Here is a 26,907-nt window from a genome sequence, read left to right as displayed (position 1 = left end):
ATAGGCAGTCCTGCTGAAAGTCTCTTGGTGTGCCTCGAAATAGTCTACAGCTGCTGGACAGAGCAGAAGACACTTGTGAATCCAGCCTTTGTTGACTGAGGACATAGTGGGCACAAATTGGGCAACAGGTGTGGAGCTGTCACCAAAGTGCTACAGAAGGGTCTTCTGTCCTTCATGGGCTTCCCATGCTCTTGTCACCTCATCCCATGGGGGCTGGCAGGAGCCCAGGGCTGGGCCTGAGAGCCCACGTGAAGGATCTTGGTGCTGCCATAAGAGTTTTGACAGAAGATCTGGCTCCAGACTCTCTCTGGAAGGTTTCCCAGAGAGCTGCAGAACACCTGCTTTAGGGCTTTGTACGTCTGGGAAGCTGTCACCTGCAAAGCTCTGTGGCCACCCCGGCATCATAGCTTTAACTGGAGATTCCCAGTTAAATGCCCTTGTGGGCACTGTGCTGGTTAACCGTGGCCACTGTGGGCCAGTTAGTCCTGCAGGCTGTGCCATGCTGCCAGAATGGTTGGGTACTTTGTAACTACCCCCCTGGGTTCCCTCCCTCCCTCTAAAGCAGTTTGTGGCTCTTGTTGGCTCCAGAATCTGCTCCAGGCTCCCCACGTCCTGCCAGCCCAGTCCCCACCAAAACAGAGGAGGTCAGTAACCTGAAGACAATGCCCAAGGGCCTGTCCACAAGTCTGCCAGACCTGGATTCAGAGACATGGATTGAAGTGAAGAAGAGACCCCGACCTTCCCCAGCCAGGCCCAAGGTAAGTGATGTAGGAGCTGTTGGACTGGGAGTCTCCCAGTTACTGGGGTGGCTTGGATCATACATGGGCAGGCTTCAGTCAAGTAGGGTCTGTTGGGAGTGATATCCCAGTCTCTTCTGTGTCCATCTGAGCCCCTCTGGAGCTGCTCTCAGTGGTGTAAATAAAGTGTTCTCCCCACACGGGCTGGGGTAAAGAAACAAGGGGCAAGAGCTGGGTCTTGTGTCACCGTGTGGTCTTTACCCTGTGTCACCCTTGCCCCCCGACCTGCAGAAACCAGAGGAGTCAAAGACACCGCAGCAGCAGAAGCAAAAGGACCAAGATGAACCCGAGGAGCTCGACTTCCTGTTCGATGAGGAGATGGAGCAGATGGACGGGCGCAAGAACACCTTCACTGACTGGTCAGACGAGGACTCGGATTACGAGATCGACGACCGCGACGTGAACAAGATCCTCATCGTCACCCAGACCCCCCCGTACCTGCGCCGCCACCCCGGTGGGGACAGGACTGGCAACCACACCTCCAGGGCTAAAATGAGCTCAGAGCTGGCCAAGGTGATCAATGATGGGCTTTACTACTATGAGCAGGACCTGTGGACTGAGCAGTTTGAGCCAGAGTATTCGCAGATCAAGGTGAGAGTGGCTGGCCTGAGGATGGGAGGGATCCGTGTGGCTGTGGGGAGCCTCGTGTGCAGCAGTGTGAAAAGGGCAGTGCAGTGGGTTACAGCCTGTTCATGGGGTACAGCTAAACTGGGATTAGTCCTCTTGCAGTGTTTGGGATTCTTGGCTCCCTGCATCATGTTTGGCCATTCCAGGGATAGACACAGCGCTGTAACCAGACGTGAGGTACAGCCAGGTAAACAAAGTGCCAGTAGTGAGGTGACCTGGAACATGGGGCCCATTGTTCTGCTGTCTGCCAGGATCTCAGCTGCAGTGCCAGATCTGTGAGGGGAACTGGCTGTCTCTGCACTGCCCTTAGTGCCCTGTGCTTTGGGCACAGCCTGTTGGATTCTTCGTGTGTTTGGGACAGATTCATAGGTGGCTGGGCTGCACTTGGCCTGTGCTCTTCTCCATTTTGGTGTCAGTTTGCATAGACATGGGCTTTTTATAGAAAGCCCATCTGCTGTTTTGAAACGTTGGGGTCCCAACTTGGTGACTCTCACTTCCAGGGACTTGCATGGACTCATTCAGTGACAGAAGTCATGGCTGTGAGATGGGATGACTTATTGGAGCTGCCAGCTGGGCTCTGTGCTTCCAAGTTTGATACCTGGCCCAGTGCTGAAGCAGTGCTGCTCTCTGGGGTGACAGGGATAGTGTGTTGGGCTGTGGGTCCTTCAGATCCATGGGAGCGCTGTGCTCTGCTGCCAGTGTGGCTGTGAGGATGTGGGGAGGGGTGCTCTAGGGACACAGGAGGGTGGCAGGGGGTCCTGGCCAAAAATGGGTCATTGAGCTCATGTTGAGCTTTACTGCACTGGCTCTCACCTGGCTGGTAAAAGCCTGGGAGAAGCAGGTGCTGGTTAGTGAACCTAATTGGGATCTCTGAGAGCTTGGCAGCATCAATGGCTCAGATGTGGCCTGTGCAGTGCCAGTTTTCTGTCTGCTGCATCTCCCCTGTGCAGCCAGTGCCCTCTGGGCACCGAGGCCCTGTGACTGCCCTCAGTGCCCAGTGTTGTGGCTGTTGCTCAGGCAGAGCCATGGTTGTGATGGGGTGAGTGGTTTCTTCACCATCTTCTTCCTCCAATGCAGCAAGAGGTGGAGAACTTCAAGAAGGTGAATATGATCAGCAGGGAGCAGTTTGACACCCTGACCCCAGAGCCCCCCGTGGATCCAAACCAGGAAGTCCCTCCTGGTCCCCCCAGGTTCCAGCAAGGTAAGAGATGGGGCATGAATAGATGGGACCAAATTTGTGCAGGCTTCTCATGCTGAGAGGCTCTTGGAGGCTGGGTAGCAGTTGGGGAGGAAGAACTGGGGTCACAGGTGTAGTAGATTATCTAGTTCACAGAATATTCTGAGTTGCATCATTCCCAGATTAATGCTCCCAGCTGAATGCTGTGGAGCTCTGTAAGAGGAGCCCAAAAGCAGAGGTGTCCCAGTGGAGTGAGGAAACTGTGGCAGACTCAGATGTAGTTCCTGGGATTTGGCTTTCCTCTTGGACCCTCTCTGAATACTTGGAAGGCAGCTGCCTGCTGGACCTTGTTTGCCTGTGTGACACCAGGGCTGTGTCCTTGGGGACAGGGATTTGCTGCTGCTGTTAACCACTAGGAAGCAGATACCTTGTGGGGAGCGTTGCATCTGCAGCTCGGATTTGGGCTTTGTGGCCAAACTGGATTTCAGGCAGCCTGTGTGGGAGAGCTGGGATGTGTCCCTGCATTCCTGCCCCTGCTGCTTCCATCTGCTGGCTGGCAGTGACTCCGTGCCTGGAGCCCAGGCTGACACGGGGTGGGGGTCTCTCCCTGCAGTACCTACAGACGCTTTGGCCAACAAGCTCTTCGGAGTCCCTGAGCCTTCCACCATCGCCCGATCTTTGCCCACGACCGTCCCAGAATCACCCAACTACCGCAACGCCCGCACGCCGCGCACGCCGCGCACGCCGCAGCTCAAGGACCCCACGCAGACGCCCCGCTTCTACCCCGTGGTGAAGGAGGGCAGGACGATAGATGCCAAGGTGGGACCAGGCTGGGCTGGGGGACGGGAGCTGGGGCTCCCAGCTGGGGCCTGAGGGGGAAGGAAGGACATTTGTGATGCTCCGTGTCTTGCAGACTCCGCGGAAGAGGAAGACGAGGCACAGTTCAAACCCTCCGATGGAGTGCCACGTGGGCTGGGTTATGGACTCCAGGGAGCACAGGCCCAGGACTGCCTCCATCAGGTACCAGGGACAGGCCTGCAGGATCGTGGAGGAGGCAGAAATGGGAAAGGGAGGGAGTGTGGGAAGGAAGGGGAAAGCAGCATCCAGGGATCAAACCTGCCCTTCCTGGAAAGACTTGGGGGAAATCTGTGGCCTTGGAGAGTAGCAAGATGTGTCTTGATTAGAAACATTGGTCCCCTTCCTAGTACACTGCTCCATGGCTCTTGTCCCAAGCCCTGGGTAGCGACGAGGTGTGGGTGGGACCCACAGACAGGTGGGGTGGAGTGTGACCCCTCTGTCCTGGGTGATGTCAAGGAGGGGTGCTGACAGCAGTCTCTCACCTCAGCTCCAGCCCCTCGGAGGGGACCCCGGCTGTCGGGAGCTATGGCTGCACCCCGCAGTCCCTGCCCAAGTTCCAGCATCCCTCCCACGAGCTGCTCAAGGAGAACGGCTTCACACAACACGTCTACCACAAGTACCGGCGGCGCTGCCTTAATGGTAGGGACCCTGCCATGAGGGGAGGGACAGGGTGTGCTCTGCCCTGCTGGGGACAGGAACATGGCAGGGATGGACACAGGCTCCTACAGGACAGCCCTGCTGGCAGCTGCTATGTCCCCAAGGTTTCTGGAGAGCATGGGTTGTGCTCATGGTGTCCAGTGCTGGGGCTGGCTGTCATCACAATGCCACAGGGCCCTCCTGCACATGAGCCCCTGATTCCCTGGGGGAGGATTGGCTTTGTAATCATCCCCTCTTCCCCAAACAGAGCGAAAGCGACTGGGCATTGGTCAGTCCCAGGAGATGAACACGCTTTTCCGGTTCTGGTCCTTCTTCCTCCGAGATCACTTCAACAAGAAAATGTATGAGGAGTTCAAGCAACTGGCTGTGGAGGATGGGAAGGAGGGATACAGGTAAGAGAGGAGGGATGGAGTGGCCTTTTTTAAGGGTTTGGCCTTCTACAGGGCTCGGAGCAAATGAGGCAGTGCCTCTGCCTTGCTTGAAGGTGGGTCTGGGGTTGTTCTCAGTCTCCTGCTGCTGCCCTGTGTTGTGTGCAGCGGTGTCTGAGCTGCACGTGCTGCTCCCTTCCCAGGTACGGTCTGGAGTGCCTTTTCAGATACTACAGCTACGGCCTGGAGAAGAAATTCCGGCCAGACATATTTAAGGACTTCCAAGAAGAGACCATCAAGGATTACGAAGCTGGTAGGTGCCTCCTTTGGCTTCCCTGGGATTGGCAGTGAGGTAGCTCAGCTGTGTGGTGCTCTCAGCCTCTTCTCATCATTTTGGGGAAGCCACATAGTGCTGTGGGACTGGGATGTGCTGTCGCTCATTTCACAGGAGAGGGTTGAGTTCACCTTCGTGAAGATTGCTGGGGCTTGGAGAGGGCAGTGGGGGGCTGCAGCTCTGCCAGAGCATTCCTGTACAGGCACCATTTCCTGTGGGATTTCTCAAAGCCCTGCAGGGGCTGAGCCTGGGGACATCCCAAGGTGGGGCTGCCCAGGACTGATGTAGGTTGCTTCCCCCCAGGTGTTCCATCTTGCCTAGGCTGCCCCCACCAGCAGGACAGTAGGGTTTGTGGGGAAGCTTGGGGGAAAGGTGTCTTGTTTGGCTTTTGTCCTGCTGACATCTGGATTGTTTGGGTTTTTTTTTTCCTCCAGGGCAGCTCTATGGGCTGGAAAAGTTCTGGGCCTTCTTAAAATATTCCAAAGCCAAAAATCTGGACATTAACAGCAAACTGCAAGAATACCTCAGCAAGTTCAAGCGCCTCGAGGACTTCCGAGTAGATGTGAGTAGATACAATTCCTGCCCCACGCTGTCCTCTGACGGTGGAGGATTTTGGGGGTCCCCAAGTGGTGGCAGGAGGGGGGGCACTGACACCTACTGTCACTCCCAGTCATTGCAGCCAGGCCGGGAGCAAACTGCAGGATTGGAATATGGCAAACGCAGGCAGCGTGGGATAGCAGAGCTGGGTGAGCCTGTCCTCCCTGCTGAGGAAAGGGAGCTTTGATGATTTGAGTAGAGCCAGCATTGTGTGGAGCTTTGGCTCCCAAACTTCTGGACTGTGCCTCTGTGTGAGAAGCAGGTGACTAAGAGCAAGTTGTCACCATTGTGGTCACTTTGTGGAAGTCAGTCAGTTTTTCTGTCAAATCTGGCAGCAGGAAATTTGGACAGGGAAGCTGAGTGCTTGGGGTGAATGTGTGTGGGCCGGGGAGAGAGAGAAGCTGCAATTGGAGGCTTGCAGGAAGGCTGTTTCCTGATCCAAAGGAAGGCATCAGGATCTGCATTTGGAGGAGGCTGTGCTGATACTGGGGTGCTTCTCTTGCAGCCACCCATGGGGGAGGAAGGTGGACACAAGAGATACCCTACGACGTCAGGGGGAGATGGCAGGAAGCGCTACCCATCCCAGTCTTCCAGCAAAACGGTCAGCCAGTGCCCATCCAGCCAAGCCCACGCCTCACCCAGCCAGCCTGCACAAGAGGATGCCAAAAACCTGAGCCAGCAATCCCCTGCCCCATCAGCTGCAGAGTCGCAGACAGTAGGGAAGTAGAGAGGCTGCAGCTTCCTGCCGGGGGTAGGGTGGGGTGGTGGGGAATGGCTCGGAGAAGGGCAGACATGAGGGGGTGGGACAGGAAGGGAGCTGGAAGGTGGGTTCCCAGGAGTAGGCTGCTTGGGAGAAACTTCAACGCACACGATTTTCTTCTCTTGTGGCTGGAAAGCAAAGACGATCTGCATCCAAAACACCATTTTGCTATTACTACCCTGACCAGAGCCAGACCCGCTCCCAGCAGACCCAACCTTTTTCCCTTCTCTCTCCTCCTGTGCACACACTCATGTCTTAGTGTCTCTTCAAAAAAAAAAAAATGTGTTCTGGCTGGGTTGGAAAGGGGAGATTTTTTTATTATTATATATATATATCAAGTTTTAAATTATTGCTAGAAGTTCGTCTGGATTTACCAAAACAAGTCTGCTCTGTGTGGCCCCAACGAGTCCCCTGTGTGTCCCCCTGGGATGGATGGCGGGGCAGCCGCTCAGGAAGCTCGGAGGAGCGAGGTTTCCCCCCAGTGGGGGACCGAAGCCACAGCGTGTGCCGATGCTGCTGCGGAGCCTCTGACCTCCATGACCCGGCTGGCGCCTCCCGTTCCTTCCCCGTGCGCCGGGGCCTCTCCAACGCCGCCTCCGCCCAGGAGCATCGCCCTCCTCGTTCTCCTGCTCCCTTCTCCCCAGCGTCTTCATCTTCCCGAGGGTCTGGCTCTCCCTCTGTCCACCTCTCCCTTCTGTCACGGACAATTTGGAAGTCAACCAAAGGACCTTTGCCGAGGATAGGCTCGTTGTGACTCCTTCCTGCGAGGATGGCTGGTTGGGAGGCTGGCAGGCACCTGGACTCGAGCCTGTGTGGACGGTGCACCCGCTGCCCCAGGAATGCCCATCGCTTGCAAAGACAGGACTTTGCTGAAGGAGCTTTTCTCTTCCTTTTCCCTTGGAAAAAAATGACATAAAAAAAAAAAACAACCGACCCACAAACCCCTCTAAAACAACAACAGAAAAACTCTTTAAAAAAAAAGACACATCTCCCTTTGCTTTCTTCCTTGGAAATATTACTGAAGAAAAAAAAAGAAAAAAAAAACAAACAAAAAAACCCCAAAAACACACAAAAAAAAGTTGCCTTATGGTGGAGCTGGACCGGGGAGGCTTGTTGGCTTCCTGCACCCTGGGGTGCGCTGGGCTCTTGGCTCCCCCAGGCCCAGAGACTCCTCCCGGCATTGCTGCCGAGCTGATCTTCCCTGCGGCCTTTCCTCTGACCCCGCAGCTCGCTCGGAGGCCTCCCCTGCCATGGAGCCTCCCTGCCAGGCCTGAGGCTCCTGGGGCAGGGGCTGAGGGCAGTCACATCCAGGACTCTGCTCCTCTGTGTCGGGGCCGTGGCAGCCTTGTTCCCACCACAGCGACTGTTCTGTCATGGCCTTGCTCACACCCCCAGCCCTCCCTGGGCAGGAGGTGCCTCTGCTCCTGTCTGTGCTTCCAGCGTGGCTGGGGGTGAGCAGGGAGCTTGTCCCAGCAGCTGGGGGCACTGCTCCTGGCTGTGAGCGAGGGCTGCTTCTGCTGTGCCTGACAGGGAGTGGGGCAGCCCTGGGAATGCTGTCCCACAGCAGCCACTGGCTCAGGGCTGCTGGTGGGATTTGTGCAGGGGTGAGCAGGGACCTGCCTGGCACAGGAGAGCTCTTGCCTGGGTTTCCTTGTGTGTTGTGTTGTGGCAGCGCCTGCGTGGAGTCTCCCACTCAGGGCACAGCCCCTGTGCTTTTCCAAGGGCTGAGATGACACCGTGTAGCTCCTTACTCAGCTGAGGCAGGGAGTGACTGCAGAGCTGCTGTGGCATTTACTTGATTCATCCTTACCCAGCACCAGGTGGACTCTGGCTGTGAGCTGGATCCTTTGTGAGGGGCGTGTGTCAGGTGTGAGATCTCAGAGATGTCCAGTGCTATCTCTGGAGATGCTCCAGGGGTAGCACTGGAAAGTTGTGTCCCTTTCCAGCCAGATCTGCTTGCCTTGCTGCCACCCTGCTCCTTCTGTTGGGTCCCTGGGATACCAGGCTTGGCTGTGGCTCAGGCTCCATCCCTGTGCTCCAGAGCTGTGCTCCTGTGTGCAGTGTGGATGCACCACTCCAAGGGTGCAGCTCAGTGTGTTGCCCTTTCTGCAAAGTCACAAGCTGGTACTGAGCAGTTTTCCCAAGGGATCCAGTAGATCCAGAGCTGTGTCTCTCAGCTGGGAGCAGTCATCATCTCTCCAGGGCTGTCCCTTTGTGGCTGCAGTGGGTGGGTGGGAGCAGCCAGGAGCTGAGAGCGGGAGCAAGGGGGGAGCACAGCCAGGCTGTCCATCAGGGCTGTGGGGCCCTGGCTGAGGCCATCCCTTCCCAAACTGACCCTGCCTCCAGGATCCTGCCTGTGGGGGCAGGTGGGCTGGTCTGACTGGAGTGGCTTTACAAACTGCTGCTAGGATTGAAAGCACAGCTGGGTTTGAGAGGCTGGGGAGCTGCTGCTTGGCTGTTCCCTGGTGCTGTGATCCTGCCCTGGTCTGTTCAGCCCTGCCATGTCACCCTGCAGCTGGTAGCACTCCCAGGCCTGAGTGCAGCTGGCCAGCCCATCCAAGGCCGTGCATCTCGGTTATGGCAGCAGTGCTCTGGGGTTGTGGGGTGGGAACTGGGCAAGATGGGCAAAAGTAACACTTGTACAGTGCTGTGGCCGTGACTGTTATCTCTGCATTTCCCCTCTTGTGAGCTGGAGTCAGATCTCTGAGGTTCCATTTATAGGTGGTTTGTCCCAGATTTTTGAGGAGGAGGCTGGAGAGTCGATCAGGGACATTGTAGATGTGTTGCTGGTTGTTTGCAAGTGGAGGCAGGTCTGGATGTGCCACGGGTGATCCTTGCTGCTGTGTCTGTGCTCCTTTCATTGGCGTGTGTGCGTGGCTCTCTTGAAGCCAACTGTCTGCATTTCAGCAACAAATTCATAGGAAATGGGGAGGGATGAGCTGCTGCTATGGAGTTGTTGCTTGTAGAGCAGACTGTGGAATTGCTTGGGTTGTAGAAGAGGTAGGACATTTCCCAGAGAATTTCCCAAAATTTTGATTTTAAGTAATTTTAGATTTCTGATTCTGAGGATCTAGTCTTGGCATGGAAGTGTTTTCCCTTCCTCCTCTGCCAAGTCAGTGGTTTGTCACACTGGTGTGTGCACCCAGGGGAAGGTGGGTCAGAAGAGCAATCCCAGTGGTCCCAGTGCCCTCCAGGTTTGTGGACCGCGTGCCTTGTTTTGCTGTCATGGGACAGCAGTGGGCAGGACAGAGCAAAGATGGATGTGACAGCCTGAGGCAGCTGCTGCTGGCTCAGCCCTGTGTTCCTGCAGGGAAGGGGGCACAGAACTGTTCCCTCCTGCTCTGTGCCATGGTGGGGGCTGGCAGAGGGCAGGGAGCTCCCCGGGTGTGTGTGGTCTGTGCCCAGCTGGGTCACGAGTGGCCACAGCCAGGCTCATGTCCCCACTGGGTAAAGGGACAGCTGTCCAGAGGGGGTTTGCATTTGAGGAAGCTCTTGCCCTTCTGCAGAGGAGGGAGTTAGGCCTTGCTTTTAGTTTGAATGCCTCACCTCCACCATGTGTTGTGCTTTTTTGAATTTTAGAGGACTGAGTGGTTGCACACGTGCTCCTGTGAGTGCTGATGGAGCTGCATGGTGCTGGTGTCCAGCCACTGGCAGAGCCTGGGGGGAGCCCCAGCTGCTTTTGGAAAGGCTGAGGGAGGCTGAGTCAGGGGAGCCTTCCTCATCCTGCCCCTCTTCTCAGGAGTTCCTCCTTGCCGAGGTTAACTTGTCTGAATGCAGGTGGCTGCAACAGGTACAGAGCTGTGGTGTGGGGTCAGAGGGAAGGTGGAAGGTGTGTTTTTGAGGAGGCTTTGTTGCTTTGCCGTGCTCATTTGGGAAAAAAATTAAAAAGTAATGATGCTGCTGCTCTGGTTTTGCCTGTCCATCTCTTCTGCTGCCCCCCTGGCACCTCTGATGGCACCTTCTCACTGTAGCCGGTGGGGTCCCTGAGTTTTGGCACCTGCTGGGGACTGATTGTTGTACTGTAACAAAGTGATGTGTTTAACCTCAGTGTCCTGCCACGTTCCACGTGGCAGTGCAGAGGGGGCCTTCTAGCTGTTAATGCCTTCCCAGTTATTTTATCAAAAGGAAAAAAAACCACAAAAAAAACAAAACAAAAAAAAAAAAAAGGAAAACTGTAAATGTAGCAAGCTGTGTTTGCAATGCTTATTGTCTCCTGTCTCTGAGGCTGGTTATGTCACTTGTCACTGTTTGGAATGGATGCTGGGCTCTTCCTGAGAGGGTTGTTACACTTAATGTTAAATGCCTCACTGACTTTTTTTAAAGATTCCAATACAGGTAACAGATGAAATAGTTTTCTTTCCTTTTTCTAAGCAAACGTTCATCTCGGTGGTGTGGAAGTGGGTGGCTGGAGGGCAGCATTTCCAGGAGTAGTTTACAGTTTCACTTTCTGCAGACACTTGAACATAGGACCGATGTATCTGTGACAAGCACATCCCCTTGGTGGGAAGCTCCAGAGGAGCAGGGGGTGCCCTGGGTGCCAGCTGGGCTCCCTCCAGCTCCCCACGCTGCCCTCCTGCTCTCTCCCCAGGTGTCAGCCCTGTGCCAGGGTGGCTTGTGCCAGTGGTGCCCCTCCTGGGAGGGGGTGCTTGGCACCACTGGGTCCCTCAAGCCTCCCTGGTGCAGCCCTGCTCCCTGTCTTCCCCCCCCAGCCTGTCCTGGTCCCACTGGGCTTGGAAACCTTGGGATGTGTGGCTCAGAGGCACCCACTGAGCTGCATCCCAGCGAGTGCAGCCTTCTGCTCGTTCGCCTGGAGCTAAAGGGATGATGGTTCCATGTGCTGGCCCTTCTCAAACCCTGTGTGTCCAACCTCAGCCTTCTGTTTCCCAAAACTAGAGAGTGTGTGCAACCTTCTTCAGCTGCATTTATAGTAGAGACAAACTTAAAATGACTCATCACAGACCATGTATCACCTGGGAGGAAAATCTTGTTAATACGGCCTGCTGTACATGATCCATCTCTGTCGATAGTACATAATCTTTGACCCATGTGCTAGGATCATCATCACGTATAAAAGGAACAGAGAAAAATGTAAAATACTTGAATGAGAGCTTGTATTATAACATTAATATTATTCAGAGTATCTGCTTTCTAGGCTGATGTGATTCATTATTCTAGTAATGCTTTAGTCCTTTGTAATTTGTGGTAATTATGCTTTTTCCTTTTTAATACAAAAAAATGTATAAAAATAAAAAGCTCAAAAGACAGTGGTGCCTGGGTTTTCTGTTCTGCTGACTTGCCCTCCCCAGGGAACTGTGGCCAGGTAACTGGGCTGGGTTCATCCTGGTGCAGTTGTGGGGACTGGAGAGGAGCAGGAGAAGTGGCTTTGTTTCCATAGGTAGGGCTGTGGGACAGTGGGCCAATGACCAATGGCAACCCTGAGCCATGTGGCCCAGAACACAGCTGGCTCATACACAGGCAGCTGGAACCAAGGGACAGTGCAAGTAACAGATAAACAATTAAAATTTAAAAACAGATTTCTAAAGCAGGTTTTTTTATACGTGTCTTATATAGAAAACAATGTCAGCAAAAGTGCAGTCGTTTCCAAGCAGCATATTTAACTTCAGCTTCATGATCTGTTATGTGTGGACAAGAATTTGTTTCCTGATTAAAATACTATTTGGCATAAATCATTGTCTCTCACTCTGCTCCATCACCAGGCTGGCCAAGAGCTGCTGGGCTGGTTCACTCCTCTTTCTTGGGTGGCTCTGGGATGCTTTCAGAGAGTGGTGTGAGGCTGAGCAGGACCTTGTGTCTCTCAAAGGCTTTGGTCTGTCTGAACATTTTGTCCGTGCCATGCAGAAAATCCAGCACTCCCAGCACTCCGTAGCACTGGTTGAACCTGAGAACCAAACACAGATAAACATCACTGGAAGTTGCTGAGGTTACTTTGCCCTTTCTCTCCACTCCTTTCTGAGCCCTGATAATCTGACCATGGGATTTCTGCACCAGTCTCCCTGGCAGCTCTGTCAAAGCCTGGGTGAACCTTGTGCAGCATCTCTCTGGTGCCATCATTGCCCAGAAATGGTGGCACTGAGCAGCAGCTGCTTCTCCTGGGCAGCTCAGAGCTGTGGGAGCACTGGACACCCATGTCACTGTGCCCCATGTGCTCTCAAGACCTGCCTGTCCTGGGCTATGGGGCAGATGTGCTCCAGCTGGCACAGCTGTTCACCCAGAGTGTCTCAGCTCTGCAGCAATCCCTGTCCCGGCATATGGTGACAGAACTGTCCCCTGGGCTGGTTCTGCAGCAGGACAGACATTTCTGGGCAGCATGTCTCAATGTAGGGCACACTGGGAGATGGGAATGTGTCTCCACTGCTCAGGTATGTATCCTTGAACAGTCTGCTGCAACTGCTCTCTGTCCAGCACAGGAGGCTGAGAATCTCTGTCAGGAAGGGTTAATGGTGATTGTCTGGGCAAAGTGTAATCTGATCAGTGTTACTGATCCCAGGGTATGGGAGAGGGACAGACAGGCAGGTTCGCTTATTTTACCTGTGTGACTTGCCCTGGCTCTGTGCTTAGATGACATGAAGTGTATTCTGAACTTCTAGTAAGAACCTTGCAGGGAACTGTCCTTAACAGGGCTGGAATGCCTTGAAGTCCCAGTTTAACTGCTCTAAGGACTGGCAGCACTCAGCCTGCTCTCAGGTGAACTGGAGAGCTGCTCTGCTGGAGCATGAGTCAGGCAAACCCACTTGACCCTCAGAAAGGAGCTTTCCCTGCCAGTGGAGTGGCAGGAGAATGGAAAGCTGAGCAGTGCCCAGACATACTTGAGGTGGTGGAAGTCGTGGAACTCTGGAGATGGCAGGAGGGGCAGGTGGTAGCCACAGTGAGAAATGCTTGTTGTTACAAGAGCTATGGAGAACCATGCTGAGATTGAAACAATGTGAGATCCCATGATCATCGGGCCAGTCATGACAGGCAGAGTGTTGGAGACCTGGAAATGAGAAGAAAGTACCTCATTAATGGGTCCACTACAAGCAGACTCTCCTCTAGGAGCTGAATTGTCACCTGGTGATCCATCACACTGGTTTGTTTTGTGCAAACAGTGTAAGGGGAAGATCTCTCTGCGAACACCTTAGTAAAGTTACATTATCATCCAAGAAGGAATAATAGAGATAATAGTATTATTTAATAAAAGTAATAATAGAGATAAGAGAGTTCTACTACTGCAAAGCATTGTCATAGCCCAAACTCCATAAGCCTGCAGTAGAAGTTAGACATGACTCCAAAGCCTGGGTGAGTACAGCATGATCCCAGTAAATCACCCTGGAGTCTGAGGTGTGAATTTCAGCTTCACCTTGGAATAATGCTGAATCTGCCCTTGGGAAACCTCACTGTGAAAGGGCATGGCCTGCAGACACACACAGCAATGTGACAAGCCCTGCTGTAGCTCTTCACTGTGTTCTGCCAGTGGCACAAATGCCTCTGGCTGCCCAGACCCAGCTGCATGCACCAGCACAGCTCAGCTGGACTCCTCAATCGTTATGCTGTCCAAAGACTGTCAGCTGGGGAGACACTCAGAGCAGCCCAGGACTATTTGTAACAGGAGATTGAATTTTTAAGTGGAATATTTGAAGGTGGGATGTGTTTTCCTGAGAAGTCTCAGCTGCAAGGGTGTTGGGATACACTCCGTGCAAACACTGATGCCAGCAACCACCACAAAAATCCTGACAGATTTCCAAGTCCACACCATCATTCAGGCTGTCATATCTCGTGGTGAAAGCACTGTCTGTGCTCCCAGTCCTCTTGGGGCTCATGGGAAGCCCTGTCCAGTCAGTTCCTTATCTACTGGAGGCCCTTGGATCTGTGCTCTGAAAGCTGCTGGAGTCCAGTATAAACAATTACTGCAACCCTCCTAGAGCCAAGCTTCTTGGCAGGGCAGCTGAGCTTCCTCTTCCTAGGGAAGAAGCCTCTAAGGGCAAATTCTCTTCTCTTCTCTTACCACTGCACCTGATGCCATGGGAATCACACTGCCCACAGCACCTGGAGGGTGACCATGGGAGAATCCACTTACTATGTGCTCTATAGGGTGAGCATAAATGGAGACCACGCCGATGGGGGCTGTCCACTCGTGGTGCTTCTTGTGAATGTGCTTATACAGCACTGGGTGGTGAACAAGCCTAGGCAGAGTAAACAGAAAGGCAGGTTTTGAGCTCTGCAAAAAAGGAGTAACAGAACACAGAATTTCTGCAGGAGACTCGCTTGCGTCTCCTCTAACATAAAGATTTCAGAGCAGCTGGCAATAAGAGTGTAGGATTCCTTGCTTCCTTTGCTCTCTTTGTATTGAGCCCTTATTCAATTAATGTGTCTGCTGGCTTATGATAAACTCAGGCCAGATAAATCCCATAAATCAAAGTCCCTGAATTACTTATTTACTCAAATCTAGGAGAACTATTGGGGGAAGACTCACTTTATGCTTTCACTGTTTTGACTTTTTCTACTGGCAACTGTCAAAGAATCAGAATTTTCAGTTCCATGGGTCCTTGGTAAAAAAATGCATTTACATTTTATGGGTGCATTTGTCCTAAAGGGAAACCCACAGATTTCTGAGAGTACTGTGCTTGCTTTTGCTTCTTTTGTCTTCCTTCCTTTAGTTCTGTCCTCAAATGTAGGCATCATTGTTTGGAAATCCTGCAGTGTTGGAAGTCAGGCCCTGATTTGTGGGTGCTGTGCAAGGGAACAGAGATCAGTCACTGACCCTTGAGATTTTTATCTTTCAGGATAGTCAGTCTTGTTCTTTTCAAAGAATGCTTCGTGAAAAACTGCCTGTTCTGTTTCTCTCTTAGCTTTTAAGCTGTTCCACCTTTAAAATTCTACCCATTTTTGTTTACTGGCTGCACCAAGGCCTCATGTTGTGAGGGTATATTTCCTATATAAATACAAGATCAGTGGAACAGAGGGATGAGGATTATTGCTGTTGTAGGGTATGAGTATAAACTTAAAGGCACGGAGGAAAATCAAGCACCTGTTCCTGTGCTCAGCTCACCTGTGTGTATAATAGAAGAGAATTTCCTCTACTACAGTAAAAATGCTTAGCTCCACAAGAAACCATTGGAAGGTTGGTAATTCCTTGCTGAAGGTGTTTTCCCACCATTTCATGATGTAGAACATGGGCACAAGCATGGGAAAGGAGACAAAAAGCTGATTACCCAGCGCTGTGTAGATGGCTTTCCACAATTTCTTTCTGTCCACCTGCAAAAGAGAAGTCAGGACTTCAGACTAAGAAAGAAGCAATGCATTTTTAGTTGGAAGGATGAAAAGCTTTAAGGCAGTTAGTTTTGGGATCAGCTCTTTAACAAGCAGTCAATGCAGATCTAATCAGCAGCCTCACAACAGGATCTGCCTTCCTCCCTACAGTGGGTACACAAGACTTGACTTGATCCCCCTGGAATCCTACCTGGTTGCAAGAGAAAAGCATAACAGGTTCTTCTCCCCATTCCTGGCCTAAGAGAGTGCAGGAAGTGTTTAGCCAGCAGGAAAGGCAGAGTGAGAAGTACTTACAGGATCATTCTTGCCCAGCTGAATGCGATAGCGAGTAATGAAAGTTGGCTTTCCTGTTATATCAGCCACCAGAAGGATTCCATTGAAGCCCCAGAAAGCAAGTGCAGGCACCAATGCAGCCCCTGTGGCATGAGGAAAGGGCAGAGATGTGTGAATGAATTGGGAACTATGGCTAAATCAGAAACAAAATACACTGGCACAGCACCCAGAGGGCCTTGCTGGGACCCAGATGTGCCAAGGGTGTGTCCCCTGCCCAAAGATGCTTTAAAATAGAATATTGGTAAATTCTGACATCCAGGTAAGATCAAAGAATGGGAAGGAGGTTAGAGCAGATAAGTATCTCAGAGGCTGAAACCTGACATAACTGAAGCTAAGAAAAGGCTTTTCTAGGTGGCTGGGAGGCCTCTGTTGCTTTTAAATCCAAGTAGGGTGAGGTTGACTTGATCTCTAGAACCTTGCAATGTCCCTACCAGTTCTGTTCACCAGCTGCTAATCACAGAAAAGAGTTTTGTAAGTACTACAGCAAGAGTAGAATTCACTCAATTTACTTACATTTTTAGTAATTAGTTCTACTGAGTTATTCAGTTCTTACAGGAGCAAAGTGTCTTCACAGGGAAGCCACTTCAGTAGCAGCAAAAAGATCAGATTTTTAATCTGTACAGGACCCTGATTGTGACCCCACCCAAAAGCAGAACAGCTGCACCACATCACCTGTGGGTACCTTCCAAGCCAGTGCTTGTCAGTGGAGGATTAGTGAGTTTGGGAAGCTTGTCCATGTCTCCCTTTTATATGTAATACATGGATGATTTCTCGTGAGAAGCATTGTTACAACTCACCAACGAGGAAGATTGTCCACTCATCTCCCTCCACATGGTCGTAGAACTCCAACCACGCTGTTTGCCAGAAATTGCCTAAAGTTATATTCTGCATAAACCTGTGGGAATAACAGCGCTTGGTTGCCCATCTATTCATCCGCTTTCCCCCCTTTCCACAGAACAGTTTCTCCTCAAGCTGCTTTGTTTGAACATTCTTACCAGGAAGCAGTGTTCACCAGGGCAGTGAACATGAGCAGGCCTGTACTGAAGACATAGGCACTGATCCTCAAGGCATCCGAGAGCTTCTTTCCCTGTGAGAAGCAACAGGAGTGAGCACGTGCTGCTGTGTCCTGCCCTGGCATTTTTGGTATTTGAAATGATGAAGGCAGTCCTGTGACGGCCTGTTTAGCTTCACACACACTCTGAAGAACACAATAACAAAGCTGTTGTGGGATATTGTATATAATCATCCATCTGTCATGCTTACAGAGATCTGGTGCATGACTGATGTGGAATTTCTTTGGAATAACCAAAGGGAGAGAAAGGACCACTGATTTTTATCCCTCTTTATTTGGCATACTGCTCAGTACCTGGAGGGCTATAGCTCCAGAGGCTTCTGGATAACTCAGAGCATGGGAAAGGGACACCAGCAATAAGGAATGGTGCTCCATCCCAGCACCTCCCTCCCTCAGTATTTTCTCCCTCCAAGGATGCAGTGTTTTCTCCCCACAGCAGTCAAGAACTGCTGTGCTCAGATGACCCGGTTAACAGGAATAAGTATATTCAAAAAGCAGTAGTCAATATATCTGAATATTTAAATATTAGAAACAAAGTTGTTTATATGCAACAAATTTATAATTAACAATCTGTCTTTTAGATTAGTCCAAGTTGGAACTGGTTCTGGAGTGCAATTAATTCGGTTTTCAAGAATGAATATGAATTATATCTATCTGCAATGTAATTTTTTTTTTTAAATCAATGCAATAGTGTAATAACCAGCTATTGGCTTCTTCATTCCTCTGTCCTTCCTGTTTTTTAACTGTGGTGTTGTGTTGTACAAACAGACTGGAGTGAACACAGTGTGATTCATAGCTGCAGTCCTGCTCACCTCCTGTCAGAGAGGACAAACAAGAGAGGCAGCTCTCAGAAATGCCAAATGCAGGTGGTTTAGGGTAATGCAATATAAAGGAATCCTCTTTACATGGCTTTTAGATTCTGTAACAGCTACAGAACATTAAAGGTGGCCCAGGACTTATAAGCAATATTTATTTGTCCCAGGACAGAGCTTTGCTTTAGCACTGAAACATTCACTACTAAAACAAACAAGCAACCCTTTCCTCCTATCACCTCCTTTTTTCTTTTAAATTGAAAAAGCAGACAGGGAGGAAGGAACTGACAGGACTCTTGCCCTACAGTTTGATATTTGTGAACCCTATGGGTTGATATGACAGCAGTGCAATCAGCTGCCACTGTTATCACTGGGGGTACTGAAGTGCAAATGCCAGGCTGGCAAAAGCCTCTGCTCCAGCATCAGATGGTGCCTGCTGGACCCTGGACCACAGATCTGCTCTCTCAGCACTTTCATAATTCCAGTTGCATCCATGTTATGCCCCATGTATGCTGATGTAAGACTTTCTTAATCTTTAGACCCTGGACCATCACTTACATATTCTTTAGAAAAAAAAAGGTTAGAGAAGTTATAGAAAGCTTTGAGCTTTTTAACATTAATCTGTTAAAAAATCCTATAAATCCTTTTTCTCCTGGGATGAAGAGCATAGCAAACAAAACTTCTGTCTTACAAGTGTCAGAGTTTCCAATTAGCCCAAATAAAGATTCACTTGCTTTAACATCCCTTAGCTCAAGAGTTTCAAACCTTTTTAACTCCTAATACTCACAGACACTGTGCATGTCCTGCTTTGAGACAGGACAGAGAGGAGCTGAAGTTCAGCACTTCAGCTATTTTAACAGCCCTTTGGCTAGAAACTCTCTTGTTTTAAGGCTGTGTTTTTATAGCATATGATGAAGTGATTACATGAATCCCACACACTATAATTATATGAGATGTAGAAGTAGAGAAGTTTACATAGAAAACAAATCTTGTTCATCAAGTCCAAGTGCTTAATACCCTGTTTCTCCTCATGCCAACAGCTACAGCACAGTAGTTTCCAAACTAATTCATGGATTGCTTGAGTTCTTGCTCTTAAAGTGCTTGTAGAAGTTGGCAAAGAGCAGAACAGGGTTGCTGCTGGCAAGGTAAAGAGACTGGGGCACATCAGCTGGCCATAAGAGTTTAGCAGGACCAGGCCCAGTGAGGTGGCACAGCTTCTGGTTTTGGGGGACTGTGGTGGGCTCTTGCCACCCAAGCATAGACAACAGCTCCTTCCCCACTTGCTGCTGTAGCTGCAGTCCACTGGACGGGAAAAAATGCTGGGGAAGTGTTGCTTTAGTGATAAGAGATGAGCTCCTAATTATGCAAAAATGTTCGGAATGAGGATGTGTCTGTCACTTCTCTTGAAGGTGATTCAACACATTCAGCCTTCCAAAGCACCTGCACGAGCTTCCTTAAAACTGAGCTGGAGCCTTTACCTGCTTCTGCAGCTCAGCTGTGGAGGAATATCCAGAGTCAGTTTCCATCTGAAATAAAAAAATAATCCAAGTAAATGAACTTTGGCCAGCTGGAGAGTGGCAGAATATGATCCAGACTACAGCAAATCATCTCCACTTGCAGTTTAGTGCTAAAAGTGTAAAATATTTACTCTGTGCCATGTCCTGCCCCGCTCCATCCTTTGTGTGTTGGCCATGGAGCAAAGCTGAGTTCTTGACAAGAAAAAGAACCTTATTTCTTGAGGAGTTAGTAATGTCCCAGAAGATTAACAGGGATGCAAGGATAACAAGGAAAAATGGGAGAACAGCCAAAACCAAAGCTTTTGATTGTGTCACTGGTGTGTTGTGCTCAGACTTCCACCCTTGATCTGGCCTGGGAATCCACTGCAGCACCCAGCAGCTACTTCAGCCCTTCCCAGGCTGTAAGGAAATGATAATGTGGGACACATGTTCTTCCATAATGACAACATGCAATTAAACAAACAGGGAGGAAAACAAAGTGAGTTTGGGCCACAGAGAGTTAACACAATAGAGCCCCACAGCCTTCAATCAAACTCTGAGTTACAGGTTAAGAACATGATGAGTAAGAAAATAATCTTTGCTTCAAGGCCTGCTATGGTCACTTAGGGAGTTAAAGTCCTAAATGGGCACGTGGCCATCTCATAATGAATCTCCCTGCATCTGGCTCTGGCTTGACCATTTGTTAATGGCTTTGTTAAAAGAAATTTAAAAAATAAATCAAACCCAAGGTCTGAGTAGCTGCTGGGACTTCACTGCTGGCCATGGCCATGAAGGGTTCTGTATTCCAGGCCATGTTCTTGCTGTCCTAGGGATTATTGCACAGCTGTTTTTATATTTTTGCAGTCTTACCATAAAATATAAAAATTAGCAAAAGTTAACAAAACATTCCTTAATATTTTCTTGGTTTCACATGGCCTTTAAGAACAAACACAAAACTTTTAATAACATGACAGCCAGATTACTGAGGATTGCAGAACTTAATCCATTTTGCTTTTCCTACTCAGCAGACTATTCAAGCACAGGCAAACTGTCACCTAAAGTACAAAGGCAAGCACAGAGAAGGTTCAAACATTCTTGTCTAGGGTACAAACAGTTGGAAAATTACTCATTAGGAAGATGATATTCTATTACCTTGATGATGGAGGGAAGCCTCTTGGGAGTACTCTTCTTGCAGTGTTTCAGAAAGGATGAATAAACTGTCAAGAAGAAATCCTGTATTAGTCAGGAGGTTTAGATTTGAAATTATAGCCTTCTGGGTATGTTCTTACAAATACAACTCTGTTTATTTACAGCTGTTCCCATCTCTGTTACATTACATATTAGTATGCAGGTCAAAGGGCATGAGACAGTAAAATTAGACACCTCCTTCCTGCTTACTCACAGACACAAAAGAGCAAGGCCAGCCCACCATACCACACACTTTAGTGGGGAAACTGATGTTAGACAGTTCTGAGGAGGAAAAAAGAAAAACAAGGCAAAAAGGGATTTGAAACTTGAAACCCTCAGGCCAACTCCCAACCCTGTATTTCAACACTAGGGCTGGATGTACTCCTATGGGAAATGCTAAGTTTTGGTAGCAGTCTTAAAAAGAAACCAGATCCAAGTTCACTTTGTCTCCCTTGGCCCAAAAAGGTAGCATGAGAGGTGCCCTAAGGTGCTATTGCTTCAAATGAGAATGTGTTGGGGAACCTGCAGTGTCCCGGGGCTTCCTGTCCTTCCCCAGCACAGAGCTCCTCACTGCTGCACTTTGTGAGCTACCACAGCCAGTCTGAGGGGTTTTCTTTTCCTCTCATATATTGTTTGCCAACCACATCTTTATTGATAAATACAGCTGAACTCTGATATATCTGATGAAGAATACCCATAAGAAACAACCAAAACTAACCTGCTAGCCTGAAGAGAAGAGCATAAATAACATGCTACAGGCCAAATTTAAATTGATCTTATCTTAATTTTTTAAAGACCTTCTAATCACATATGTTACCTAACATCCACTACATGCCCATCTTGTCACACAGGTCCTCTCAGGGCAGGTGTGCCCACTGCCTCCAAGGAAACACTACTAAAGCTTGAAATATGTCAGGCTTGAATAATCCATTCCTTTGAGGCTTTGCTCCATTCCAGATTTCTTAACAGGTTGTTCAGAGCTTTGAGCAGTTGAGTGCCTGCACAGAGGGAGATTTCACAGCTTCTCTGGCAAATCAGTTCCAGTATTTGACAACCTTCACTGTAAGTTTTTTCCACTTGGAATTTTTTTGGTTATAACTCTTATTATTTGCTCTTAGCTGTGCACATCTCTATCATTACAACCACCCAGTAGGGAGCTGAAAAGAGCAATATCCAATTATTCTGCTGGGACAGTAAAGTAAATAGTGCTGGCCATAGTTTTCTGTGGTTAAAGAGATTATTCTGCTCTGATGACTTTGGAGCAGACAACATTAGATTAGGAGAGGCAGATGTGAAAGGGGAACCTCACTGAGCTGGAAGGCTGCTGCTCCAGAGGTTCCTCCATCCAGCAGTGCTGACTCAAACCTGCTGACATCCTTGCATGTGAAGAGCTCCAGGGCAGAGCACTGTAGAAAATGTGACTCTGCTTTGAGTTTTTAGGAGAAGGAGCTATTACTTGATTGAGTCAAATATTCTGTGCATTTAGGAAAGAGTTAAAATTACAATCACATTTCTAGTACTCTTTTTAACATAATCAGTTTATGACAGAAGGCTGGCTTGGGCAAAGATTTCCAGTTCAAAGCAGAGCTGCCACATCTGCTTACCCTCTGTCTCAGAACACTGCCTTTATTAAGCCACTTTTCAGAATAAAATTCTACATTATTTACATTAAACCCAGAAAAATTTGGATAGAGTAGGTTTTCCCCAACATCTCATTACCTCCTCTTTTTTTATTGTATAATGTCCCTCCTGATTCAGAATACACCAAATACATTAAAAAACCATTCATGTAACCATGGCTGTTTCAGCAAACAAAAAAGCCATTCAGCTGCTTGGCACTGCTCTCATGTTGGCATATTTTACAGCCCCAAATCAACCACTGAAGCTCTCAGCTGCCTGCAGCTATTTCCAAATATCAGCTAGAACTAGTACTGCCTAAAACAAAAGTTCCCTTCCAGTTATTTCGAATTAGTTAACACCAGATTTTATCCAAAGCAAATTCTCAACCCTGGAGTAAAAGTAATTGCTTTTCCAATCAGTCTCTTGATACTAAAGGGGAAACATACAGTAGTCAAATAAGAATTCTAATACATTTTTATATTATTATTTCAATGTATAACTTCATTTGCCCAAAAACTGTTCATTAAATCACAGATCTTGTTTTCACTGAATTTTCCACTTCTGGTACTGAAAAAAAGCTATTTTGTCTAAGTTATGTTTTAAAATACTCAATATAATCTGAAAAAAACCCCTGCTGTATTTTTCCCATTTTTTAAACATGTGAATTATTATTCATGCCTGCTGTTCTCTTATACTTCTGGTGCCCAGGCAGCCTGAAGCTGAGGCAGCACAGGTGCCCTTTCCCTGCACTGCATCCTTCTCCCACCCGCCAGACCTGCATGGCAGGCACAGCTCAGAACAGCTCCATCTGCTGTGATGGACTGGCTGCCCACCCAGCCCAGCTCCCTGGGATTCCTTGTGCCCTCCTCCAGAAGCCTCTGGTGTAGCTCTTACCTCACTGAAATCAACCTTTATACAGCACAGACAGTGGAAAACTGCTCCTGGGAGAGCAAAGGCTGTGACCATCCATGAAAGTACAGAACACAGAGAACAAAGAACACAGGAGCACTTACCTGGTCACCTGAACAGCTGCATATCAGCCCCTCTGTGTGGACAGACACAGGACCAGTCGTGGTGTTTGATGTCCTACCAAGCACTGCACAATTTTAAGGGAAACCCTCTTCCTAGAAAAGATGACAATGGACTTCACACAGACACGACATTGCCTTTTAATGACTTCCTCAAAGTCTCCATCATATCTTTTCAAGCACCCTTGAACTCTGGCTGCCTGTTCTTTGCTCACCACCTGCTGATGGTAGCCTAGGAGAGGTCCTTTGTGTCTATTCAGAGCCCAGAGTTCAACTCCTCACTTTTCATTACTGCTGTCAAAGCTTTATGAGGGTTTAGGCAAGGGCACTGGGGGTGTGTTTCCAAGCAGGAGCTGCCTGTCCCCTCCCAGACAAGTCATGTGAAGCCAGTGCCATGTCACTGTTAGTGCTGGCAGTGTTCCCCGTGTGTATGTGCATGCTGTTACTCAGTTAAGCACGTGGAATACATCTCTGCATCTCTCTAAGTTTTTTCATTGTTGTACCTGAGAACAAAAAAGCCACCAACACCCCAAAGATAAGTAGTTTTTATAATTCACTAACTCATGGTTGGAGCACAAAATAGCTACTGCAGTGCAACTGAATGGGTCCAAGGTGTATTTGTTAAAAGCAATAAGGGTTACTGTGGAATTTGGCAAAAAAACAGCAGTCCAGTTTTCATGTTGTTGTACTAAGTCTAAAAATTACTCCAACTCTGTTGCTACACAGTGCCCTCAACCAGTTACAGGCTTTGCTTGCATGGGTAAGGTGAAGACACACATAGGTTAGCATGTGCTTGGGTTTAGTTGTCTTTAAACATGATGTTTACAGACCATAAAGTGTGTAATTATGGTATTGCAGAGAGCAAGATGCAATTTACAGCAGCATCGATCTTTCTTATGCAAATGTGGCCCCAATCTGTTACTTAGCCCATAAATAGTGCCCTGTTACCAGCTAAGCTCTGGGAACTGAGGGTGTTACTATCATAACTTTCCAGATTTATTCTCCCACAGGAGGAAAAACAGGGAATATCACCTCTGCCTCACAGTTAGCCTTGTTTGCCCTTCACAGGTGAAGCAACAAATGCTCTTTCTCAGTAACACCTCATGCCAGCAGAGCTGGAACTGCAGAGAGCTCTGCAAGAGTGAACAGCGTTGAGCACTGTTAGTGTTTCCATCCTCACTTTCTCTTGCTTAATTCCAATTATTCCCTGGTAGGGACAGAAGTTGTAATTCTTAACTGTTGATACTAATTGGCATTTATCACAGAGAACAGGCTCAACGGGGAGGAATGTGATTCCTTCAAACTATTCACTCACGTGCAGAGGAGGAAGTGGAAATGAGCATCTCAAGAGAGGGTGCCATAAGGATAATGTCCTCAGCTATCTTTGACTTGAGCTTGCAGGGGGAGGGCTGTTCATCCAACAGCCAATAGTAGGTGATAAGAGTGAATTTCAAACCTCAGTGTTCCTTTAGAACCACTGCTCAATTCCAGCATGGGTGATCTCTGAAATATTCATACCCATAGGGACAGCTCAGCACATTAGTCATAGGGTTGTAAATGCCATTTATCTTCTGCTGCAATTTTGTGTCCAGCCCAGGTTGTCACTGATCAAACTGCTGCTTCTGCCTGCTGGCTGCCCTGTGCTGGTGTCTCCACCACAGACACTCCAATGCTGCTGCAGTCTTTGCTGAGCCATGCAAGAAGTCTGATTTCTTCAGAGCAAAAAAGATTTTTGATCAGACACTTCATAATATAACTTTGTTCACTCCCCACAGTTTTTGTAGTAGTCACTGGTTGTTTCACTGTTTGAGAGGAACATCAGGGGAAAATCTATGAATTATCTTTCAGGGACTGGACAAGGCCATACTGATAGTTCCTGAAGAGGAATCTGAACTTGGCACACCTCACCCCCTGCCTAATTCCCTGCATTCTGAACCAGATTTCTCACCTGGGCGTGTGTGCCACCTCCTAGCACTGCAGTGGCTGCTTTGGGAGCACCTGTGCAACAACAGAAGGATGAATTCACCTTTCAGATTCCCACAAGTTTTCTTGTGGTGCTGTGAGTAAGCTTTAAAGAAAAGGCACAACAGGACAAGCAGCTCAAGCTGCCCAGAGTGAAAACATTGAGTTAAATACCTTTATTCCACCTTATAATGCAGCTCTACACTCAGTGTAGATGTGAGGACTCTTCAAAACTTCCTTTGGAGTGCTGAAGCTGGAAGCAACCTTGGTAACCTCCAAATACAGAAATGATGGGACTCTTTAAAGAGCAGCATGCCTGTTCCAGCTATTCTGAATCTTTATTAGCCATGTCATCTTTGAAAAAAAATCTGATCTCATCAAGCAAAATGTGTCTCCAGCTCTTCCCACCGGTGCTTACAAACATCCTTGAACAGCTTTCTTTTTACAGAGGAATTTTTACACGCTACAAATGTTATTTATCACAGGTGATTATTGCCTGCAACACATTTTTATTACAGTACCAAGGCACAGATATTTACAGTGGCCTGAGGAGATGCATCCTCCTTTTTCCCCTGGATTCAACATCTCTTCAAGCACTGGGTTTACGAGCAAGAAAAATGACTCTGAACTCTTTTGGGAAATAAAAATTTCACCTTATATTTACAGGGTGCTGTAATCCAGCCTGCTGAATTTATCTGGTAACAACACAGATTTCCTTGTACAAAACCCCAGACTCAACTGACCACAGGAAGAAAGGTGATTACTTTCTGGCAGTGTAGCATATTGCATGTTGCATAAATTGCACAACACCAGAGACTGCAGAGCTAAGGCAAAACAGTAACTCTCTATCATCCCTGAAGATAAACTCTGAATCAAAATAATGCTCAATAAAGGGAATGTACTACGATGCTAGGTCATTCAACACAGCAACACTTGAAAAACCCTCTTCTTTTCTAAAGGCAACATTTCTGCTGAGGCATGAACATTAAACCTGAGACACTGAACGGTGTCTGACGTGAAAGATACCAATATCTGCTTTTGCAGATACTTTGATCAAAATGCCGGGCAAGTAGCCGAGATTCAGGGAAAGACTCCCATATGGTGGGCAGACAATCCAGTACCAGAACATATATATTTATAGAGGCAGATACATATTTTACAACAGACGCAACCCCATCCTGAAGGATGGCAGTCTAAAATGAAGGAAATACTATCTAAGTTTAATTAGTAGACGAGCTTCCAAATGAATTGCCGATCTGCCATCAGCATCAGCCGCACAGCAAGTGTTGGCAGCCGCGTTACACAAGCCGTAGCTGCTTTACCAGTCAGCTACAACCTTCTGTTGCTAACGTAACTTAAATTCCATTCCTGGAACAGGAGAAGCCAGACTAAAAGTCGGCAGGTGCAGTAGGAACTTAAATAACTTCTAAGCCCCTGCAGGAAGAGGCAGATCTTGCTCCATTAATGAGCTTGATGGGCACTACAGCGTAGGAGCAAGGCGTGCCAGGAGAGCAGCGTTTGCTCTCTGGGCTTTAGGAAATCGCCCTTGGAACCCGAACCCTCACCCCGTTCCCACCCTGGCCTGGGAGCCCCGGGGGGCTCGGGCCCAACCCCGACCCGGGGACCCCCTCACCTCCCCTTGGTGAGGGAGGGGCGGCCGCTGCTTCTTTCGGGGACGCTCAGCCAGGGCCCGGCGCAGCCCGTGTCCCAAGGGATGGGGGTGCTGGGGGCTCCCCATGCTGGAAGCCCACCCCAGCCCCGCTGGGTGTTATGGCGACGCTTCCCTCAAGGAGCGCAGACACCCAGCTCCCTCATCCCTCCCCCCCCTCCTCCCGCGGAGTTTGGACTCGCCCGCCATTTGCAGCACGGGGACCCCGGCCGAGCCCATTAGATTGCGAGGGGGGGGGGACAGGAGGAGGAGAAACGAGCCGGCCATGGTTAGGCGCATGCGCAG

General features: G+C 49.1%; 2 protein-coding genes across 5 annotated transcripts in view; one reads left to right on the top strand and one right to left on the bottom strand.

The window, feature by feature from the left end:
* Positions 1–11,439, top strand: part of LARP1 (La ribonucleoprotein 1, translational regulator) — a 45,565-nt gene extending 34,126 nt beyond the window's left edge. For both annotated transcript variants that reach the window (XM_066560393.1, XM_066560394.1), the window contains exons 11-20: positions 589–758; positions 1,029–1,388; positions 2,502–2,625; positions 3,215–3,420; positions 3,515–3,621; positions 3,947–4,098; positions 4,364–4,508; positions 4,688–4,797; positions 5,253–5,380; positions 5,921–11,439. In XM_066560393.1, the coding sequence (XP_066416490.1) occupies positions 589–758; positions 1,029–1,388; positions 2,502–2,625; positions 3,215–3,420; positions 3,515–3,621; positions 3,947–4,098; positions 4,364–4,508; positions 4,688–4,797; positions 5,253–5,380; positions 5,921–6,142 (1,724 nt within the window). In that variant the 3' untranslated portion in view covers positions 6,143–11,439. The remainder of the gene's footprint in view (positions 1–588; positions 759–1,028; positions 1,389–2,501; positions 2,626–3,214; positions 3,421–3,514; positions 3,622–3,946; positions 4,099–4,363; positions 4,509–4,687; positions 4,798–5,252; positions 5,381–5,920) is intronic.
* On the bottom strand, positions 11,268–26,734 carry FAXDC2 (fatty acid hydroxylase domain containing 2). 3 transcript variants are annotated; one of them, XM_066560397.1, is made up of 12 exons: positions 26,587–26,734; positions 24,940–24,989; positions 22,977–23,087; positions 20,308–20,372; positions 19,138–19,185; positions 16,771–16,862; positions 16,573–16,670; positions 15,737–15,858; positions 15,222–15,427; positions 14,250–14,355; positions 13,003–13,169; positions 11,268–12,074 (listed from the first exon to the last, which is right to left on the bottom strand). In XM_066560397.1, exons 5-12 carry the CDS (start codon positions 19,183–19,185, stop codon positions 11,918–11,920), a joined length of 996 nt encoding a protein of 331 aa, XP_066416494.1. In that variant the 5' UTR covers positions 20,308–20,372; positions 22,977–23,087; positions 24,940–24,989; positions 26,587–26,734; the 3' UTR covers positions 11,268–11,917. The 3 variants fall into 3 exon arrangements, with proteins under 3 accessions (XP_066416494.1, XP_066416493.1, XP_066416492.1); XM_066560396.1 differs by lacking the exon at positions 24,940–24,989; XM_066560395.1 differs by lacking the exons at positions 19,138–19,185; positions 20,308–20,372; positions 22,977–23,087; positions 24,940–24,989; positions 26,587–26,734 and having other exon boundaries at positions 16,771–17,036.
* Between the last annotated feature and the right edge of the window lie 173 nt (positions 26,735–26,907).

This window comes from Molothrus aeneus, chromosome 15 (genome assembly GCF_037042795.1).
Source record: "Molothrus aeneus isolate 106 chromosome 15, BPBGC_Maene_1.0, whole genome shotgun sequence".
Lineage (NCBI taxonomy): Eukaryota > Metazoa > Chordata > Aves > Passeriformes > Icteridae > Molothrus > Molothrus aeneus.
This window is presented reverse-complemented; position numbering and strand designations above follow the sequence as displayed.

What these genes read in the sequence shown, in the direction of transcription:
- FAXDC2 (XM_066560395.1), bottom strand. Translation starts at nt 17,021, where the DNA reads ATGATTATATACAATATCCCACAACAGCTTTGTTATTGTGTTCTTCAG. An exon ending in GTGGACAATCTTCCTCGTTG is followed by an intron (nt 15,859 to 16,572) that starts GTGAGTTGTAAC and finishes CTCATGCCACAG; the next exon opens with GGGCTGCATTGGTGCCTGCA. An exon ending in CTCTTCTATTATACACACAG is followed by an intron (nt 14,356 to 15,221) that starts GTGAGCTGAGCA and finishes TACTCTGCCTAG; the next exon opens with GCTTGTTCACCACCCAGTGC.